The 23,753-nt window shown below is 36.4% G+C and overlaps 1 protein-coding gene across 10 annotated transcripts; it reads right to left on the bottom strand.

Moving 5' to 3' along the window:
- Positions 1-396: 396 nt before the first annotated feature.
- LOC135584719 (beta-galactosidase 15-like) lies at positions 397-22,602 on the bottom strand. Of its 10 annotated transcripts, none has more exons than XM_009392110.3 (19): positions 22,313-22,599; positions 21,226-21,321; positions 21,018-21,130; positions 16,694-16,760; positions 15,626-15,718; positions 14,061-14,204; positions 13,777-13,865; positions 12,955-13,060; positions 12,149-12,236; positions 11,858-11,982; positions 10,483-10,680; positions 7,981-8,213; positions 7,098-7,213; positions 6,806-6,903; positions 4,073-4,183; positions 2,231-2,341; positions 1,404-1,612; positions 744-1,092; positions 397-653 (listed from the first exon to the last, which is right to left on the bottom strand). In XM_009392110.3, the coding sequence occupies exons 1-19, from the start codon at positions 22,496-22,498 to the stop codon at positions 519-521; spliced, it is 2,667 nt and encodes an 888-aa protein (XP_009390385.2). In that variant the 5' UTR covers positions 22,499-22,599; the 3' UTR covers positions 397-518. The 10 variants fall into 10 exon arrangements, 9 of the variants coding, with proteins under 9 accessions (XP_009390385.2, XP_009390386.2, XP_064994592.1 ...); XM_009392111.3 differs by having other exon boundaries at positions 22,369-22,599; XM_065138520.1 differs by having other exon boundaries at positions 21,231-21,321; positions 22,313-22,361.
- Between the last annotated feature and the right edge of the window lie 1,151 nt (positions 22,603-23,753).

Here is a 23,753-nt window from a genome sequence, read left to right as displayed (position 1 = left end):
AACACTACAAGACTAGCTTGTTGGATTTTCTGGATTGTACATGATGATCATTGTCATTTTTATTATCAGCATATATATTTTTTTTCCATAAGTATTACATTAAATCGTGTGCAGAACATGTTTACACAAACTTGAGCTTGAGACATATTAATTTAGTGAATAATAAACTGTTCTCATTGTTGTTGATATTGGAGAAATTTGATCGTGTCCTTTCCTCACTTAAAGATAGCTAATTTTATGGGCCACGATGCAGTTTATTTTAGCCGAAATCAGCATCGATGACACAGTATCATTCTTCTGCTTGGCTGGAAGTAATTGATCTTGTACTGGTATAATAATATCCTTAACAGTCTATCAAATAAACAAGAGCATCAAGAACACAGGAACAATCACAAATATACAATAAAATATTTATTTCCATGATTTCTAGTAGACATATTTTCATGCTTACACTTTAGATATAACAATGACCAGAACATGAAGATCTTCAACAATAAGAGTAGTTTAATTCTTGAGATCTATGACACGTTTTGGTACGCAGTGATGGATGTGCATGTTGCTTCAACTGCTAAAGCCTTGGTAGTGCGTCGACATGGATCACCAAAAGTCCTATTTGAAACAGTGATTGTACAATTATTTCTACCCTGACATGCCTGCACCAAAAATAGAAAAATACAGGAAATTATTAGTACTCAAAAGAACAAACAAAAAACAAAAGAAAACGAGATAATGTGAACAAAAACCTCTGTCACCACAGAGAGGGAACTTGCTGCATGACATTTTCCTCGGGAAAACTTCCGGCAGCTACCACTTGGTGTTCCATAGCTCGCAAATGTGATGGCGGAGATGACGTGCCCTTCGTCGCAGCGTAAGTGCATCTCTGGTGCGACCTCATCGATCAAATTCTTGCGGTTCACAAAATCTGGATGTGACCAGGTTGAAAGAGGTGGATAGTCGGTTTCCCACACTCTTGCGCAGATTGTTAAGGTGGAGTGCACTCTGAGAGAGATCTTCCAGGGGTTTCCACCTGTTTCCTCAAATATCACTAGTAGATTGTTTGAAGCCTGTAACCATTCTCTTGGAACATGGTACCTGAAAATATTATTATGGTTCTTAATGTAGTAGACCTTGTTAACAACGACATAAAATCTTCAGCAATGACATTAATTTAAGACAGCCTACTCCCACACTGGTAACAAGATCAATTTCTTGATTTGCAAACAGAAGCTGGCTGTTTTCTTTCTCCTTCTAAATGGCTATATATTCCTCTAAAGCAAGTCCCACACAAGAATATATATAATGATTACAAGGGAATATAAATTTGTTAATTATGTCAAATGTGCAGTAAGGAAAACTTAAACAGTAATTTAAATTTATCGTTTTTAAGTAGCATGTCAACATACCAACTTTGAGTGGGCAGGCCGCAGTTGGTTGTGCACTTGTTTTCATGGTATGCTCCACGATAGTCACAATAATCTCGACATCCATTTTTTGGAGCTACTAGTGTCCAATATCGTCCAATTCCATGACCATTGACCCAAGCTTCGCCTTTTCCCATGCTCCCTAAGTCGAGGGCAATGGGATCGTCACCCTCAGGGGCATCAAATGTTGTCTGCATCAAGAAACCAAAGGAGCTAACTCATTTAACTTTTACTGTTAACATTTCATGCTAAGACTAGAATAAAGAGACTATAACATCATTGTCGTGTCAATGTATCTTGTGAAATACATTCATACAAACAATATTAAAATGACCTGCTAGCCTTCTGCATGTGTTTACTGTCTAGGTCCTTATTCTGCAATCAAGTGTCATGCAGCTTACGAATTTGAACTTTGCCAGTCTTCAAGTATGTTCCAGATCAGAGATATAATGAGCTTCAGAGTTGGTATAGAATCAATGATACAACCAAGTATACAAAGGCATAGAATCAATGATATAATGAAGTATACAAAGGACAATTAAGAAAACTATTACAACAAAATATGAGTATACAACACAGATATATTCTACCAACAAATATTGCAATAGGGAGATATTACTTCTAATGATGAGTTATGTTAAAATACAACAAAAACATAATATACTGGTAAGTATTGCAATATGGAGTTATAACTTCAAACTGCCAGTATTTGGTCAACAGAAAAGATTAAAATGCTGGTTGTAAACCATATAAACGAGGTTACTTAGAAGTTGAATTGTTTTTCAGCTATTTTTTTTAAAATTGCTTACCTTGTACCATGTAAAGGATGATGGAATTGAATCTGGCTGCACGCCAATCCAATCTGCACTCTCTTGATTCTCAGGAGTATATAGTTTTGCAAGCTCTCCCTTCAGTCCTACCTATATTTTTCAGCAAAGAGAACATGTAAAATCACTCCTAGCATCAAGAAATCAGGTAATTCTGAAGACAAGAAGCTGCAAAGCATAAGAAACTGAACTAAGTGACCAATGATTTTCATATATATATATATGTATATATATATGTATATATATATATATATATATATGTATGTATATATGTATATATATGTATGTATATGTCTGTATATATGTGTATATGTATATACATACATATACATATATATATATACACACACACACACACGTACATATCATCAGATTGTAAACTTTACAAGAAAAGATGGAAAACATTATTTCCTCCATAGTCATCATTTTCAACAATTTTATGCCTGCCCTTTTTGTCCATGACTTGCAAGTGGGAAACTCATTGCAGTAGTCTTTTCAGGTTCCCTAGTCATGATTTTTTGTGTAGTCCATTAGATTTCGAAACAAGTACTAGAAAGCAAACATTCACCTAACACTTTGATGTTCACCCAACCTTTCCTACCATGCCCTTCTGGCCAAAATCTGGCATTTAAAATTCCCAAAAAATACTTTGTTAAACCTGCTAAGCATTATGATTGCAAGGCTAGCTATGCTTTATAAATCAGAATGATCAACTAAGAAAATAACTCATACAGAAGTTAATATCACTGAGATAGGGATGGATTACTGTTTATTGGTAGAAAAGAAAAAACAAAACATTTACATTTATACAGAATTAGGGACAGTTAAGAACATAAGACTTAAGGATAACACAAGGAAAAACCATTTGTATAGAAATATTCAAAGAAGACACATAGATGCACCTGTTAGAAGATGAGAGTCAACTACAACTAGTGGTGTAAGGTAAGGTAGAAAAAAGACCTAAAAACACTTTATTAGAGACAATAAAAAAGATTTAATCCTCTTCATTTGACTAATGTAGGCCTCAATAGAGCCCCATGATAGGGAAAGATCTACTTTGCCAATCTCGAATAGCTGGGACCGTATGGCATATTTGTGAAGCAAACTACCAACTCAAAAAATGGTTTGTTAAAATATAAACCCAAAACTAACTCAAAAAATAATTAAAATATCCAATCAATTGTTTGCTCTTTGGCCTATAATTTACAAATGCATATTAGAAAGTAAAACATTTTCAAGTTTCAAGTTGTTCCAATTGATTGTTATCCATATAAAAACTCAACCTGTCTCAGCAGCAAGAGGTATTTCTATGGCATAATATTGTCAACCAATGAGTGGCATAGTACATGCAATTAGTAAGCACTGTGACAATGCCATGTCAGCATAGGCATGCTAATCAGAAACGAGAAAAGGAAAACCCTACATCTTGATTAAACAATAAAAGCTGGAACATGTTGCGTACTATCGATTTATTTGGTGTCCATTGGTTTGGGTCCTAGAAACATACACCTGATTTCATGCTCACAAGAAAACATATATTGTTGAGTATTTTGACACCATATGGTTGCTAATTATGCACTGTTCTTCCATAAATAACAACTAAAATTACAGTTTCATGAGATAGTGAATATTCTTGTAAAAGCTTCCTCAACAAAACTAGCAAGTAATATGCAGGAAATTCCCATCAATATGTTATATCAAAGCTACATAAGAACATAACAAAAGCGGCTTGTTGCAAAATAGGATATGTTATTGAGATGGTAGAAAGAATTTCATAGGAAAATATTATAACTAGCATTTTAAACTTAAAGGAATAAAGCATACCTGATATGTCCACAGGGCATCAGAAAGGTCAATATCTCCATTTTTCAAGCCACTCACTTTTATTTGCCCTCTAAACCCAGCCCCATCTTTCTCAAGGAAAGCACCATAATTCTACAGTGCAATAAAAAAAATGCATAATCAGTTTGGAGTTAGGTGTGTTCTGAGGGTGATTAACAAGGATGTGAAACTCATATCAATATACATCTGACAGGAGATTGGGATATGATTTGAATTGTTAATTTTGACAGGAAGTTGAGTAGTTTGTTCAAGGGAAATATGCAGAATAGCATAAATGTCATAGATACAAAATGATCAAAGAATAACACATCAACCAAAGACAGTTACTTGCATTTGTGTATATCCTTGAAAAAGTATTGATGATGAATTAATGAATAAGATAATATTGAATTATATATATATATATATATATATATATATATATATATATATATATATATATATATATATATATATATATATATATATATATATATAACCACGTGCCTAAATTAATGCCTTTCAATCTTTCATGCTATACTTGAACTTATTGATTATATGATCAAATGATTGACTTTATATGATCAATTGATGATAATTGTATATTTTCATTGATTAATGATATTTATTACATAATTATAGCAGTTATAATGTTCTGCATATTGTCAGTTATAGTTATTTAGTTTAATTAGATACTTTTGCCTATTTAAGGTTATTAAATAATGATTTGATACTTTGTTTTATTAAATGCCATGAATAAGATGCTTATAAGGTGTTCATGTTTCATGATATCTGAAAATGCAAACTTATGGCTTTTAGCATGTACATGACCATTGCATAAGCATACAGCATATTACATGTATATATAAGCACACATGATTTTTCAAGTTAAAGCCTATATGGTCATTCCTGAACAAATGCCTTGCTAAGCCATGCACCCACAAGTGAGTGCATACGAAGTCCTTTAGGTATGACTGCTTATAGGACAGCATATTAGTACATCCATGTATGTTTCTAGTACACATTTTATAAAGATTTATAGACGTTATGTTTAATGTGTCGATGTGAGTGCTACTTACGTGTCAATGTTCGTGTCATCTAACTTTAGGTTAGAAGGCTAAGCTGATAGATGTTATTGCAAATGCACTATGTAATATAATGTATAGAAATACAAAATTGTGTAGCGTTCATATATTGAAATGATGCAAATGTTCGCATGTAAGTGACATAATACATGCAAGGCATGTATAAAATGAACAAAACTGTGATATATGGTAATATTAAGGAGATGAATAAAATTCCATGTTATGTTATATCATGTTTACGTTTATATTCATACCATGTTATGCCCATGTTTAACTATCAAGAATTAATTTATGGAACATTATGATTATTATAACGTTTAATTCAAAATTTAGTACTAGGCGCTACTTGATATGCATACCCTTACTGAACATTTCAAGTACAATTAATAGTCTCCAGAAAGATGATGTCGATGTGGTCAAGGATGAGGCTGTTGAAAACAAATGGACTAAGTGTGCGCCCTACGCGCGACCCCTTCCCTCCCTCCCCAACCTTCCCCCCCGGAACCATTCATGGTGCAGTGATATTGCTTTATGCTCTAAAATTGAGAATATTATAGCAAGATAGAAGCACTTTACGTTGCAAATTGTGGTCGAATTTTACAGTTGTTGACTACTGTAATAAGTGATTACAAGTTTGCTTCTGCTTATTTTGTGAATGTTGTAAAAATGTTACTCTAGCTCTTGCACTTAGTACATGTATGTTGTGCCTGTGATGGGGTATCACGAGTCGTGACTATTTATATACACCTTATGTATCTAGTCGGGCGTTATCATGTAAGTTGGGTCTCCAAGGATCACGATCATGTCAAAGTAGTGCTTGGTAAGGAATTTGGGTCATGTTCAAGTGTCTCAGGACATAACATCTCTGGCTATCCTTCAAGTTCAATCAACGACTGAGGTTTAGTTGGGCCACTAAAACCCTCCCTGAGTCCTGACTCTCATCTCTCACATCGTGGACACCAAATCGAGTTGTGGAAGAGGAAGACTTCTCCAGAAATCTTTCTAATGAAGCCTCCAGTGATTCACAAGGTTCCTCTAGTCATCGAGGATAGAAATACAGTTTGTTCGTGATATACTAGGCTCCCAGGAAATGGAATGAGTTGTCATGGTTCATCAACATGAAAGTAGATATCCAACAAGGAACTCCTCAGGGAGGCCAGCCTGGTAACCAATTTAACTAATCAAGGCTGTTTTAGAGGTGTCAAGCTGAGTATACATTGACAAAGATGATGTATCCAAATTGGATTCCAACTTGCCAAGGTTTCACTTCTTGTCAGTATTACCCACAAATCATCGGCACAAAACTATCCAAACAACAAAAGCATGAAATTTCTCTAGAATCTTCAACTATAAACTTAGAAATCCTAAGTCCTGTTTTAGTTATTCCCCATGATAATTGTAAATATCAATCTGCAAATTTTTTTACATCAACAAGCTTTAATGTCCTAATTTGCACGATTCTGTAGAAAACATAATATTTAAATGTAACATAAACATTTTAAAAAAGCAGTTGCCTTGAAAATAATATATACATTAGAGAAGCAGATTTTCAATTTCGAATACTGCAAGATGCATATGAAAATAATAGGAGTTCTTGAGAAAAATGGCACTAAGTAAATTAAAAGAAAAGTCTACCACATATAAACAGTACCTGCAAGCCAACGGTCTCTGACAACAAAACTAAATCATTGGATCCCTGAACCAGATGAATTGGCTCTTTCACTGGAACCCATTTACCAACTTGACTGGCTTAAATTTCAGAAAGATGTTAGACGAATAAAGAGGAAGCTTAAAAAATAAATTTGTGAAATGTGAAGCAAAACTAGATAACATCATATGCATCTACAGTCTTATTGAGAGCCTGCTGACAAAATATTAACATACACTGGTAACCAATTGGTATAGAAGTGCATGGTCACTAACCTATAGAGATTAATAGATACCTGAAAGATGACCATTCACAAAAATTCGAACCACGTCACGTGCTTTGTCAATCGTAAGCAACGGATAAATGCCCTTTTCCCCCCAAAATGTAATATCTTCATCAGTTATATTTATTCTGAAACAAATGATAGTCATGTTAAGAGTAACAGAGATTATAATCACATATAATGAACAAAATGTACCACTTATTAAATTTTCATTTCTAATAAAATCTTCTGTGAACTGCAAAACATGACAAGGCTAGTAGTTCCAACTTTGATATATATTTTATTTAAATTTTAAATCAAACATGAATATAACTAAGGTAAAAAATCCTTACAATTCTCGAGGCACAGTTAGGCTATCAAGAAGCCGCACCAACTACCAAATAAATTTTTGTTTTAGAGACATAAGGGAGACTCAAAAACCTATGTTGCAGAAAACATCATGAAGGAGATATTTCACCCTAACAATGTCAAAGCACGTCAATATCATGCTCCTCTTCAACATATGTATTAGTTTCAAGCATCACTAAATTATACCATTAAGAAGACTCCAGATTCATTTTCCACTTAAGATTTCAGGAAACACAAACTTTTAACTTTATTTCCACAGTCAACCTGCCGAATATTCCATCACCAGAAAAGGAAAAAATTATAACAAGATACAGAAGTTTACCTACACCGATCATTGTCGGCTCAAACTCAAACTAGAACGCCAAAAAGTATAAGACCAGAAACTAGAAGGTGCTGACAGATTGTCTCACACGAGATTTTAATATCTTGTCACCCATCAAATGAGTTGTATACTTGTATGTACATACATTCATGGAATTTCTTTTTCAATAGTTCTTTATAAGCAAGCTCACATATAGTAGTCCAAAAGCTTCTGATCATGATCTACCTTGTAGAGTACCACAAATAATCGGAGATGTCCTTTGTAACATTTAAATGCTCTAATATGCCTTGATAGTTGAAGCTGTTATCGCCCCATGCACCAATTGGCTCATGAAAAGTCATCCATGTCTTCGAAATATAAGTATCTTTGTCATAAAGAATTATATCTCCGGTTCCAGTTGTGTTTGAAAAGCTAGGAGAAGCAGATTCAACTGTTTTGATTGAAGTTTGAGTAGCTACCTGATAAATATAATTCAATTTAGATAAAGTCAAAAGTACAAAGAAAAAAAAAATGGCAATATTCTTCCTTCGCACCTATTATGCAGCTTTTGGATCAGAAAGCAGCAAATTTTAGTAGTCTTATCACTTATGTACATATATCTGTATCAATTTTCATTTACAATATCTGGTCATTAAGTTACATATCAATGAGCCAGTCATTTAGGTAAAAGAGTACAAGTGTGATCCACATCCCTCTTTTACAAAGGTAAACAGATTGAAGAGAGCCCATCAGCATTATCTGATATATCACCATATTCTAATAAGAAAACTAATTTCATGATGAATTTTTATAAAAGAAATTTGGGCCTGATCTCCACCCTTAGTAACATCTTTTATAGCTTACATGTAATTGCCATCATCGCTGCCACATACAATTTGAAATAGGAACTAACACAAGATGGCACAAGCCAAGCACATGCAATTGGTGTGATGGCATATCCTAGTCATCATAGGTATGACGTGGCATAGTGGAACATGCAATCCTTGTTCACCCAAGGTGAGCTAATTATGGAATGGCTTAATTTAGCCAAGAAGTTCAATCTTGGTCCAATCCCAATTTCAGTAATCTATCAGATTGATATGGAACCAATATACTAGTCAGTATGCTAACCTGTATGACCTATTCTCGTTGAATAAAGTAATAAAAAAACATGAAAGATAATGTACCGGTATCAAGCTATATGTTTTGATACTGACTCTAGGTTGAATCAGTACAATCTGGTTTGTACTAACTGGTATGATTGAGATTTGAAACCTTGAGTTTAGCATTACCCCATTACATGAGATTTATAAAAACAAGCATGCTAAATCTCTTTCTTAAAAATCACGGTGAAAGTTAGAAAAGAGTTCTATGAAATCCCAAGTGTTACAATTTGCTTTTAGTATTAATTAGGTTTGTGGAGTATTGCTAGAAAATTAACTCCATACACAAGGAATCACTTTGATAAGCCAAAAATTTATGGATTTCACAAACATACTATTTCCGATGCAACAAACTGTGTTACCTAAGTGAGAATTTCATATTACATTTCCAACAATATTCCAAGTATATTTAATGTATTATACTCTTTATTCTTCAATTTATAATCTCCAAGTTCATTATCAAAGAAGGCTCCTAAAAGGCTTGATAATGGAATGGGCCAAGGTTCCACTTTTAGAAGTCCAAGCTTGGCATGCTACATTATGATAACCTGACCCAGTCCACTTACTCTTATATGTACTAGGCCAAAATTCTTAGTATAAGAATAGCTCTCCTACGTACACCTTTGGGCATCCTCCAATTCCAATGACATCGTGAATGAATAAGATCACATAAAGCTTAGACTTTAGCTGGAACTTCAGGGATATGAGTTGAGGTTGTTTCTGCAATGCCAATGTAAGCCTAAAGGACCATAAGAATAGTGTGGCCCAGCTGACTGGACCTTCTGACTCAAGGTCGTTACCGGCCCAACACCAAAATTTTTATTAAAGTTTAGTAAAACTCCATCCTAAATACCTGAAAGTTACTAGCTCATGCCTAGGGTTAACCACCATTTGAATAAATTCTGAAACTATCAAAAGTTACATGGTTACAAAGCATGATAGACAGTAGAAACAATTTTTGTACATTGTTTCTGCACTAATTCATCAATACTTTTTCATAATATTTTGGCAACTTCAGAGCACAATGCTAACTTTGGAAGATTCCATGAATAGAATATCTCTACTGCTGGTTATCAAAGTAACGTTTAGCATATCAAAACATGTGTTTTTAATCCATGCCTCAAAAGGGATCATTATAGCAATTATATGCACCCTATAAGCCCATAATGCCATGCAAATAATCGAAAGGAGCATGAATGGCAATGCCTGATGGAAACCACTGCCACATCCATTTGTTCCTTGTGCATCACTTTGCAACTATGTGCTTCCACATACAAGTAAACTTGCCACCAACTAAGGATCACACGGTTGCCCTAGAAATACCATATCAACTTTTGGGTTGGACCTCGAGAATCAAAATAATATATATTTTATTCACTATTAAAAGAACAAATGTATCAATCATGATGAACTTAGTATCAAATATTTGTTGAAATGCCACCATCAAAATGTCTTGTTCCTGAAATTACTGTGTTTTTCTCTCTTGATGTAAAAGATAAAAATGATAGAACTCTACTAAAGCAAAGGTTTATCGTTTAATCAAATCTCAAACAAACATCTTAGAACCTGGATATGGAAATCTAACCTTTGCAGTGTTAAAAACCACATGTTTGCAATCTGGCAAAATGCTTACAGACCAGGGTGGCAGAGAATAAGATCCACCAAAAATTTGCACAGTAACTGTTTTTCTTTCATCGATATTTGCAAGAAACGCTGAGCAAATGCTCACATTCTGTGGAAGACTTTTTCTTGTGTCTACAAAACCACTGGAATATATATGTGCCTGCAGTCATAAAATAGAACTTAAGCAAAAAGATCAACTAATTAGAGCATGATATCATGTTACCTACACCAACATTAAAACTCAGCACCTAGACTGCATATGTATACAACTTATACAATTTTAAGAACTCGCTAACGAAAGTAATTATGCATTGCCCACATTGAAACAATTCAAAGACTAATCAACTCATTGCCTCAATGTCACTAACATGTGATGAATCCTATGGTTATGTAAAACTGGAAGAACTAGAAATATTTATTTTAACTTTAAAGTATATACTAGCAGTTCAAAGATTGTCTCCTTTTTCTTTAGGTTCCTTTGCTCTTCTTCTTTGAGCAGTCTTGAAAACCTATTTAAGATTGTAGTAGACGATGTCATGTGGCAACTTATGAAACTTGCAAGAGACATCCTGATGGTATTGATGGTACAAAAGATACCAAACACTCCCACGTCATATGGCAATTTGCTACAAAAGATACCAAACATGGTATGATTTTGTGGTCATGATGGTATTGATCAACATTCAAGTGCGAAAATGGCTCTGTGGATTTGCAGGCATACATCCATATATCCAAACTTTTAAAAAGTAACATCATAAGTAATATAAACTATGATGTTGTGGAAATTAATCATCAAATTTTGTGTTTTACTACTATTTAACAATTAACAATACTTGATACTCATATCAAGAGGAACAACTTTGATGAAGTGTCAAGTGATTATATGTCCCCAAATGAAAAGAGTAAACATCAAAAACCTTTTTTTTTCCCGAGATGGAAGTCAACATGGTTTCTAAGGATGTTTACCTGATACAACTTCGATGAAGTGTCAAGTGATTATATGTCACCAAATGAAAAGAGTAAACATCAAAAACCTTTTTTTTTTCCTCAGATGGAAGTCAACATCTAAGGATAGTTTCACGTAAACATGAATTGAAATAAAACCATAATCTCTATATGTCAATTGGGCCTTTGCCTAGTAATTGGTTGCTTGGTTCCCCTCTTCATCTTGATGCAGTAATAGGTTCTAATCCTAGTGGATGTGGTGTCCAAGTATTTGACACGATTCTTTATATGGGAGTTTCACTCCATTATTTTCAAAAGGAAACAATAGTCAATTAAGCAAAACTCTTTAACAATAAAGCAGTCTGTGGCGAGTAGCAGCATTTGAAGCATACTTCTTGCATTGAACCCAATTTTACATATTGTGGTGCATCATCAACGGCAACAAGAGCTGGTTCACAAAGCTTAATAGCTGCATGCAAATCCTTCAGATGTCCCCACTTAGGCTGAGCCAAAAGGCCTGATGAAGATGGCAGCTGTCAGGCAACGATAATTGTTCCCAAAATAGTTTGTGTTGTTCATCTCAGAAGATACAAGTAATATTTGAATTCAACATGGTGATAACTAAAGCTTGCCCACTAAGCAACTAACATACAAGCTGTGTTAAAGCCACAAGTTTCACATACCATATTCGTCAACCGGAGCATCATAATCATAACTAGTTGTTTGTAAGGGACCACCAGCTGTCCGACCAAAATTTGTTCCACCAAAAAACTGAAATCATTTGCAACATCTAATGGCATATTAGCATGAAGTGGATTACTAAAATGTGTACAGAATAGATGCTAGTCAATATTCATTTAAAAAATTTGTTATCACTTATACTGCTAAAATTTGTCTCAATAAGAATTAAGAACTTCAACGCAACTTGGATAATAAAAATAAATGTTGTGACATGTGAAACACATCTACTGATACGGTCCACCTGTGTTAAAGGAAACGTCATAGCATTTGATAAATGAAAGTGTTGACTGTTTCCAATAATGATAAGACAGCAAAAGTAATGATTTAGCAGCTCACTCTATCCGCCGTTTTCAAAGTGTTAACTGCTTTAGCTGTTATAAAGCAGATAAGCATCATATTAAGAATACATAAGAACCAGCTCATAAGCAATGATTCAGCCATCATATATGAATAGATTAATTCTAAATACCGTACCATACCAGTATACCGATCAGCTGTTGGTACAGTATGTACCAAGCTGTACCAAGCTATACTGAACGTACCAACACACGATACACTAAGGTGTACCGATATACCACCCGTACCGGTCCTCTATCGGATTGATACGTACCAACCGAACCAAGCAGTATGGTACAGTATTGCAAACCATGCATTCGATCAAATATGATGCTTATCTGCTTCTAAAGCATAGATTTTATAAAGATAAGACAGCAAAAGTAAAGATTTTAAGTTTGGATATTCATACTACCATGTAGTAGTTGTGAAAGCTTCCCCCCCTTTGGAAAAAACGAGCAACAGCAAAAGCATTGTCTTCAACAGGTCTATGAGGCACCCTTCCACCCCAAGAAGCATACCTGAAGTATGCATAATTTTGAGTTTGCTCCAATGAACCATCATATGTTTGGAACCAGGTATATATAAAAAAAAGGGCAAAAATACATGTATTTATTTTCATGCATCCAACAGAATAGCAGCCTAAAAGTTTTGCCTGGGACTACTCACTGCAGAAAAACAAGGGTAGGATTGATTTATACAAGAATGTAGAAATCAATTTAGAATTCAGTAGAAGTATGTTCCAAGAGAGAATTCACATTACTAGTATATGTCAAATAATACAAGCTTATAATGACCAATAAACTGGCACAAATATGTTATATTATATGCATTAGATAAACTAATTAACAAGAAGCAGGATAAGCTAATGAATATCAGTAATGGCAATGAATATATTCCAGAACCTCTTATACTTTGGTTAAGCATAAAGCCATTTGATATTAGGAAGCAAGACAGGCAAGTTACTGGAAAAGTATGCCAGTCAAATAACTTATAACATCACAATCAAAAAATACAAAAGCAGTGATTAGTTGCAACAGAGTGACAGCAATAAGCACCTTGATTAGTTCACGAAAGAATGACAAGGATAACCGCTACAATTATTTCGCAAAAGAATGACAATGATAGCCCCCAAAAGAATGACAAGATAACCACCACAATTAGTTCGCAAAAGAATGACAACAATAAGCACTACAATTAGCTGAAAATAGAATGACAATGGTAAGCACCATCATACCATCCATTCCAGTCCTCAGTCCAAAGAGCTGGCTTCCTGTAAGAGTTTGGCCTAAAACCATCGCAATAAAATGCATTGCAGGAATCGATCTGCCATATAAAATCAAAATTAAGCGAAGATGAAGAATCTAATCAAGAATCATTTCTTGACAAGTTATGGAACTCAATGTATGGAATTTTACAAAGAATTGTAAATGTTAGTTGGCTCAGTTCATTAAATGCTACCAACTAGATTACAAAGTAGCAAAAAGGATAGAAGTTAATGGTTTTAGTGAATATTCTTACAATAGTTTCAGGAGCATCACTTTGCCTGCACATAACCCATGGTACGCCAGCATCAAGGGTAAGTGCCATGTCAGCAGCCCATTTAACATACTCTTTGCCACCTTGACCATACTGCCCTTCAATATTTCCATATTCATTCTCAATCTGTTGAATTTTATTGTATGTCAATTGAAGTATTTCAAAATTCAAATATATTTGCAACCAACAAGATGTTAGCAAGCTCCTGTAGCACGAAGTCTACAAACCTAGCAATCAATTTAACAATAGGAATTAATTCCTTACAAGAACACACGCTAGAGATAAGCATGCATTATCGATTTTTCATAAGTATCTTCAGGCAGACTTATAATGCGAAAATCGAGACTGCGATTATTCTTACATCAAAATAAACAATAGAAACACTAGAATCAGGATGACTTCCAAGGTGATGAAGCCATATAGCCCACATACATTAGCTACAAGGCATTGTTTTGCTGCTAGTTAGGTTCGCAGCTTTATCTTTTTAAAGTAATAATGGGAAAAGTTGGACTTAAAATTTTGTTGTTGTCGTTGTTGTAATTGGAAAAGTTCAAGAACTAAGATGATAGTATCAAGGTTTGTCATTTTCGGTACCGGACCCGTTTCAGAGATCTATCGAATTGGTACATACTGGTCAGTACCGATGTACCGACACATGGTACGTCGATGTATACCGATGTTTTGGAGAGAAAGAAAATGAGGGAGAAGAGGAACACAAGAGAAGGAGGAAGGAAGAAGAGGAAGTGGAGGAGGAAGAAGGAAGACGAAGTAAGGAGAGAAGGAGGAGAAGCAACAGCAACAGTGTACTTGGGAAGCAATGGCGAAGCAGCAGTAGTAAGGGCAGCAGCATCGTCTACGAGAAGAGGGCTCACTATTTTTTTTTCTTCTTTTAACACTGAGTCAGATAGGGCCCCACCACTATTCTACTTTTTTATTATTTTAATCAGACTATCCGAAATGAGGATGGTCCGTGTATCGGTCCATGCTCAAACCGGTACATACCACTCATACCATACCGTTTCGGGTGGTACTGTAGTCCTTGTTTGGTATTGCATCCGTTCAGAGGTCAGTAGTTTTTATATGTAGGAAGTAGAATCATTTGTACTCCTCTCACTCCCAATGAAAAAGAAATTGCCCATTCAAATTTTCAGAAAAAAAGTAGGTATTTGGAATAATTTTAGACATAAGAGCACAAGGTAAGCAAATTAAAGATTATAACCATTATATCATCCCATTCTGCAGACTTTGTTAAATGATAATTATGTGAGTTCTATATATCTATCTTTTAGTTTAGAAAGCAAAGATCGCGAGTTATAAACTAGTTCAACCTTGTTACAAGCCAATTATGGAAATATAAAGTCTATTGTTTCTTTGAAATCTTGATGTTTTGCTTTATCATACAGTAGTATTGGCATAAATGAGAGCCAACCAGTGGAACTAGTAGCTCAAGGCTCGTTGTATGTAAAAGGAATAACAAGAGTGTTATTTCAAATCTTCTAAACAAAAGACTGAATATCAAGGATGGAGTTCACACATTCTCATACAACCTGCAATAAGATGATTGGACCACCTTGCCATGAGAAAAGATTTTCCTGTTTCATCATATCAACAATCTTCTTGACAAATTTCTGCATCTCATCCTGCACAAGTTGAGAACCTTATCAATATATGTACTACAGAACAGGCAAGTAGAAGTCCCAATGTGCCAAGAATCATATCATGTTTATCAAATATAAAAGATAACTTGAGCCAATTTTATCTCTTCTTTCCTTTGGAATTGAGACACGGACGTTATGTTTTCGCATCGGACTATTACTACATGGTATAATCCATGACATGTAGTAAAATTGTATAAAATATTACCATCAGACTATTACCATGATCCAACACTTGGAAAAATATTATATAAAATATTTGAAGTGTCTGAGTGATCAGTATAATGCATGCCATTACAACGTTGCACTAAGACATCAGTCAGTATAATCAATATGGATTGACATTTAAATCTGGTTTATTGTTCAAGCAAAGCATGACAGGCTTCAATTCTGCTTCTTCATAAGTTGAAAAAACATGGTATTTTGGATGTGGTCAATCCAGAGTTCTAGTTCAGCATCACTTTGACAAAAGTAATGTTGAAGAAATCAAGAGTATACATGAGAAAATCTACAAATATGAAAACGAAGAGAAAATTTGCAGTTTAGTCAAATTTCATAATGATTTGACAGAACAAAGCTGTTGTCAATTCCAGATACTTCAACACATAACTTAAAACATTAGAACCAAAAAGATCATGAGGATCACCAAAAGCACCAGAAGAGTGTAAAGTAAAACCAGTAATTGAAAAGTATAATACCACGAGATAGTCAAGAATTCCTATTGGCTAAAAACTATCAAGACTGTTATTTGTCTAGGCATCATTTTTTCTTCAGGAACAAAGATCAGCTGTGACTTTCTCCCATTTGTGTAAATTATTACCGGTCATGACACTGCACATTACCAATTTATCGTATGGTGCAACATGCAATAGATAATTACAATGAGAAATCATTAAATGTGTAACAGTAAAGCATGATAGGGATGCATGACATGCCACATTATGGTAAAAATCATGATACCTCAAATGGTTTATTTTTTGTTCGAAATACAATGCCAGGAATGTCACGTAACCAAACAGGGAAACCTCTGGAAGAAAGAATAAGTACAAATGAGTTAGCAACAACATCATAAGGATATTCATGATAACAACACATATGTTGATTCATACACAGTGGGAATTAAGAATTAACCAGATAACAATATTCAAGCTGTGATTATCCCTGCCAGAGTTACAATTGTTGTGGGACTTGAGCATCGAAAAGAATGAAGGACCAGACTGATACTATAAAATGTGCAAACATGTAAAAAGCAAAAATTATAACTCAGATAACGTCCCAGAATTGCATCAAGTTAAAAGTACCTGCCTTACATTAACAAAAGATAATTCAACAATATAATTTGTGCTCTCTCCTGCTATAACTATATATGGGCACTGAAAAAGATGAGCATATTTTAGCAAAGTCTTCAGTTGCTACCATCCCCATCTCTCAATCATAGTCATAGTTCTCATCACTTCATATATCAGTACTTGTTGTATGAGCCACAAGACAGGCTGAATTTTAGTCTTCCATATTTAACCACCAAATCCATACTAAACCGTATCAAATTTTGTAAAGATACATTTAGTTGCAAGATGATGGCTTCATGAGCAACATCCTGATATGACATATCAAATGAAAACCTTTAGAGAAGACAAAAATAGCCAAGAAATAGGGATGAATAAAAACACACAAAAAAAAAAAAACTTCAACTAGCAGATATGGTGCTTTTTGGGCCCTTATGATTACATCACTTCCCCATATGTTCAGCTTCATGAAGTGATCCTTCAATTTCAACTGAATCGGCTGCATAGTTTGCTTCAATCTTTGCTGACTTTTCATGTTCAAAGTGTTAGGATCGAGAGCACTAAGAGGGGGGGGTGAATTAGTGCAGCGGAAATCTTACAGCGATTAAAAACCAAAAGCTGCGTTCGTTCAATAAAAAAAAAACTATTATGATGCAAAGGCTAATTCTCAGTTTGTATCTAAGTGCAGTTTGCGTCTAAGCGCAGATTGCGTCTAAGCTCAGATTTACGTCTAAACGCAGTTTTACGTCTAAACGCAGTTTTACGTCTAAACGCAGATTTACGTCTAAACGCAGTTTTACGTCTAAACGCAGATTTACGTCTAAACTCTGAAACTCGTTTGTATACTCGCAGAAGGCAGTATGCAGTTGAAATCAAGACGTAAACGTGAACTGAGAACTGATGATTGTGAGAGGAAAGCCGATTTACGTCTAAATGCAGTTTTACGTCTAAATGTTGAAACTCGTTCGTAAAATTGTAGAGGACAGTTTGCAGTTATCAATAGGATCAAAATGTAAGTGTAAACTGCAAGGAAACTCTTTCGTAAAAGCACGGAAGACAGTTCTGCAGAATCAAACGTAAACGTAAACTGTAATGTACGAAAATACGAATTTACGTCTGAATGCAGATTCGGAAGAACAGCACTTAGAACTTGTTCGTGAAAGCGCAGAGAGCAGTAGTAATGGAGGAGGTTTGCAGTAATGATAAAGTGCTCAAAAATAAACGCAAACCAGAGATTTAGAGTGGTTCGGTCAGCCTTGACCTACTCCACTTTTGGCTTCCTCCACCGACGAGGTTGCCGACGTCAACTAGAGGCCTTCCTTCAATGGGCGAAGGCCAAACTGCCCTTTTACAGTTTCTCTCCTTTTAACAGGCTCAGGAGACAACCTTTACAGACCTTTCTCTCCTCACTTTACAACTGAAAACTTGAAGAACAGAAGGAGGAGACTTAAAGGCTTTACAACACTTTTGAGCTCTTAGAATCACAGAAAAGATCAAGATTTCGGTGTGGGTCTGTATCTTTTCAGTGCTGAATGGGTGGGGTATTTATAGGCCCCAACCCAATTCAAATTTCGAGCTCAAAACGATCAAATCCCGGAATTCCGGGATCAGGCGGTTGCACCTCTTGACTGGAGAGGTGGCACCGCCTGGCAGAGCTCGAAGTCTGAGCTCAGGCGGTTGCACCTCTCGACTGGAGAGGTGGCACCGCCTGGCAGAGCTCGAAGACTGAGCTCGGACGGTTCCACCTTCTCTGTCAGGGGTGGTTGCACCTTCCTGCCAGAGCTCGAAGACCGAGCTCAGGCGGTGCATCTCCTGACCAGAGAAGTTTCTCTTCTCTGCCAGAGGTGATCGCCCCTTTCTGCCAGAGGTGGTTGCACCTCTCTGCCAGAGGTGGTTGCACCTCTCTGCCAGAGCTCGAAGACTGAGCTTAGGCTGTGCATCTCCTGGCCAGAGAGGTCGTACATCTCTTCCAGAGCTCGAAGACTGAGCTCGGTGATTGCATCACCAGGCAGAGCTCGAAACTTGAGCTCAGGCGGTGCTACCGCTTGACAGAGGAGGTTGCACCGCCCAGTCTCGCTTGGAGACTGAGCCCTGGGCGGTTGCACCGCCTGGCTGGAGCGGTTGCACCTCCCAGTCTCGCTGGGAGACTTAGCCTGGGCGGTGGCACCTCCCTGCCTGGGCGGTTGCACCTCCCACAGCTTCTTGGGTTCGAATGGGTTGAACCATTCGACCCAACTTGAGTTCTTCAGGGGCCCAATTGCCCCAGGATTAAGCTAATGGGATCACCTCCCATTTCTAACTTAATCACCGTGCTAACTACGATTAAATCTAAGACAATTTCTGCAGCTTTGCTTCGGTGCGTCAATCGCTTCTTCCGGCAAGTTTCCGGCGAACTTCCGTCGATCATCCGATGAACCCTCGGTGATGCTTCTGCGGACTTCCGGCAAACTCCTGGACTTTGCGACGATCCACTTGGCGAGTTCCGACGAGCTTCGCTTGGCAAGCTTCTGGACTTCTCGGATCTGTTCTCGCAGAACCTCCGACGACCGTCCGTACTTCCGTCGAACTCTCGAACTCCCAACGTGATCATGAATTTGACTCCGGCGCAACTCCTGCTGCTTGTCTATCTTTCATCGTAGTTAATCCTGCACACTTATCTCAACACATAGATTAGACAACAAATGACAATTGACTTCATCATCAAAATCCGAGATTCAACACAAAGTTCAAGGAAAAACACTATCCTCATAAACTTAAGTCCTATTGTCCACCTTACTGCACTTTTTTCCCAGAATATGTGTGGACAATATGCTTAAAAACTGTAACAATTGTTTTGGTATCTCATTACTTATATTGTTATTTGTCTGTGTTTAAAGGTGTTTGAAACCTAAAACATGGTATTACTGCCACTTTGTGAAGCTGACACACAATATCAAACACCATAATTCAATTTGTACCAATTCTTGAGACAAGTGAAAGCTTGTCTTCAGCAGGCTTTTCTGCTAAAATCCTAATTTTACGACAGGTGGTTCACTACTTCACTCTACTTTTGAACTGTTCTTCAAGAAGGCAGATCCAAACTACTAAGTCAAGAATAAATTGGTCACCCTACATTTGAACTGTCTTTCAAAATAAACACTGCCATAAGGCAGATCCTAAATACTCAGTAAAGAAAAAAGTTAAAAATGCCACCTACAGATGAAATGCAATCACCAAAATCTGGCCCAACTTTGATATATTTAGTATGTACACATGCAAGCCCCTGTAAGTGGTCAGCCACCAAAACAGATTTATAAATGGAAGCATGCAACTTCAGCATCTTGCTGATCAAAAATGATGAATTAAATGATCAAGGAAAAATCCAACAGATAAGGATATTTCACAAGTAATTTAACAGCTGTCCATCTAAGCTAGTTAATAGGTTATGACCTACCTGTTAAGAAAAATAATACAAGATTTAAATTCATCAAACTAGTGTAACAATAAAACAAGGCTAACCTTTGCGTCAGATGTTAGCTTAGAAGTTAAAGATGTCAAACTAACAGAAAAAATAGTGTCACTAGCAGGTTAAACATGCTGTAATGGAAATCCCAATCTGACCACACTTGTCGATTGTGATATAAGCATTGTCTCATTTAGCCTATCTGATATATGGTTTTAGTTTGAATTTGAAAACAGTTGATTTTCAATTTTTCAGGTTTGTTGGTGCTTCTGTGGTAGTAGCTAATTTGAAAGTGAACTCATTTTAACCTTCGTGATCCACTCCAATATTAAGCCACCAATGACTGAAAAAAAAAATATATAAATGCATAGTTCATAGTTGCAATAAACAACTAGGTGAGGCAAGTAGTGAAGTAACTCCTTTACTTAAAAAGTGAACATTAATATTCATAAAAAGAATTTGAACCTCAAGATGAAAATTTTAATAGAATAAGCATTGATCATAAAAGTATACAGTTCCTAAAAGAATGAAGCAGTGTGAAAGAGAAACGAGAGACCCAAAATTCCACTCGGCACAAACGTAAGGGCCAATACGAAGATGAAGATAAAGTCCTTGAGAACCAATCAACTTTGCAAACTTCACTATATCATATCTTCCTTCAAAATTATACTGGAAAGGAAACATCAGAAGTAAGATGAACAGCTGAGGTCATTATGCAATAAAGGCAATTAAACCTGCAATGGCAAAATATTTGTGCACAATACCTGACCTCTGATTGGTTCATGCCCATTCCAAAATACATACGTTTGTATCACATCGGCACCGCCTTCCTTGCTTTTGGCTATCAGACCAGGCCACATCTGACAGTATATAATCTATAAGATTCCGATATAAAATATGGGAAACTGAACAACTCAAAGGTTCACCAACCTGCACCTGGAAATTGCGCTAAGAGAAACCAAGAAAGGAAATATTATAGTACAGGAAAGGAACTAAGTTGAATGCACATATTGCCTACCAATAAATTTGGTTTGATGACAGTACAGGCGTCTCTCCTTCTCAATGAAAATGGAGATAGCATAACAAGAAGACTTAAGTTTAAATAAATCCAACAATTAAGCCCCTGTTCTGATCTGCTTTGTCAACACTACAATCAACCAACCCCAAATAGTGTATGGTCACTTGAAAGAATCTTACTGGTTAAGAAGCAAGATAGATCATTTCCTTAGATAATATTTTAGAGATTTTTTTTTCCTTACCATCTCAATGTCTCAATAAGAGGGGGCAAAATAAAATGTGGTTTGTCTAAGGAGTTAGTTTGATGAAAGTACTAAAAGAGAAAATGAAAGAACCACATGATGTCACCATCAAGAAACATGCTTCCAATGAGTTGTTTTGGATTTAAGATTCGACCTAGATCTTGATGGAGCTCTCCAATCAGGTATGGTAGGTGATCTATGTCACCTAATACATCATGATCTACCACTTCTAAACCTAAAATAACTTCTCTGGCATTGAAGTACAAACGGTAAGTTGTCCTGGTGCAAGTCCAATATATTACTTGTATATGTATTTTTATTCTAAATAAAAATGATAAAATAAATATAATTGGACGTATAACCTAAATTACATACAAGATTGCATATAATCAAATTATCCAAGGCAAATTTTATCTTCTTAACAATTATCTTCCAACATCTACCCCATGAGCTACAGCATGATCGGGTTCCATAGCCGTCGCGCACAGGACACAATGAAAGACATTCATCGAGTCACTGACCCGAGATCCTCCTAAAAGGGAATACCCATATTAAACTGAGAACAATTCCAACCAAGAGTCACGGGTCATACATCGGGCGTCGCTCGGGGGTAATGGATCCCAGCCGATATGAGCATCCGGCGCTTACCGCCGATGATGATCGCCCGGTGGTCATAGCTGACGTTGAAGGGCTCGAAGAAGGCGGCCGACGCCCCCGCCCAAAGCACTGCCACCGCAAGAGCGACGATGACCCCATGAATGGTCGCTAACCCTAACATCTCTCCGTCGCGGAAACGATCGGAAGCGGGAGATGTTTATTGAGAATGGGTGGGGCGGAGGAGCGCTTTAACCACTGGCGGTATGATTTGTGGTGGCAATTAGGTGAATAAAGATGTCACGTTGCGTCCCGAAGTTAGCATGGTGACGATAATTCAGTAAATAAAGACGACAAATTGGGTATTATAGTAAGTGACGAGGCAGATGTGGATAAAGCTGCCAGAGGACGCAACTTTCCCAAGTCGAAACTTGTCCCAGAAAATTTACGAGCTCGGACACGAAGGACAATAGGGGCTGGCCCACATCAAGAACCGCACCGTGCTCTATGTGCGCCACGTCTTCCTCATGACTTGTGTCTGACTGTTGTGCCGCGAATCATTGTCGAGAGCTGTAAGCGTGTAACCACTCTATGACTGAAGGTGGCAATTCGGTAAATAAAGATACCACGTCGCGTGTCACGGTAAGAATCGTGGTGGTGATTCAGTAAATAAAGCTTATACTTTGGGCGTTAGGTTAACTGAACGAAGTAGATTTGGAAAACCCTTCGATGCAACACCAGTTTCTCATGTCCGATCTCGACTTGAGATACGAAGACCATAGGGGTTGACCCGAAGTGCGCCAGGTCACCCTCCCGGTGATAGATCGTTATCTCGTGGCGTGATGCGAGGAATCAATTAGATCGTGGCAGGGTGCGGGTGAAGGCCCAACCCAAGTGATCGTTGTTAATGCTCGAACAGGATTCGTTCCCCCCATCCGATGCAGTGAACACATCAATTTCACAGTTTTAGTGGCGCATATTAATGGATATACGCCATTAAATGATTAATAATAAATTGTATTAGGAAGGAAAAACGTTAGTAGCATAGAATCTTATTACCAAACAAAGCCAAGATCGAGACTTTATAGCATTTTTTTTTTCAATATAATATTTCTTTAGGGCGTGTTTGTTTTACGAGGATCGTGTCGTTACATTATTTGTATTAAGAATAATCGATCTTTAGTTTATAGATAATATATTATTATAAAAAATTGAGTCAATGTTCATCAACGTACTAATTAGACACGGATGCATGACAATCCACAACATTAAGTTCACCAATCATGGGTCAACATATAGTACATATCTAATAATTATCATATTATCTCTAATTAATTCATGAGTATCCACTGTGATAGTTTTATTATCATGACATCCTCATCAGATATTTTTCTTTTTCCTCTTCTATGAGATTGTAAATATCAACAACAGTGACATCA

This window comes from Musa acuminata, chromosome BXJ3-2 (genome assembly GCF_036884655.1).
Source record: "Musa acuminata AAA Group cultivar baxijiao chromosome BXJ3-2, Cavendish_Baxijiao_AAA, whole genome shotgun sequence".
Taxonomy (NCBI): Eukaryota; Viridiplantae; Streptophyta; class Magnoliopsida; order Zingiberales; family Musaceae; genus Musa; species Musa acuminata.
The sequence above is the reverse complement of the archived record's forward strand: the minus strand, read 5'-3'. Positions and strand labels throughout refer to the sequence as shown.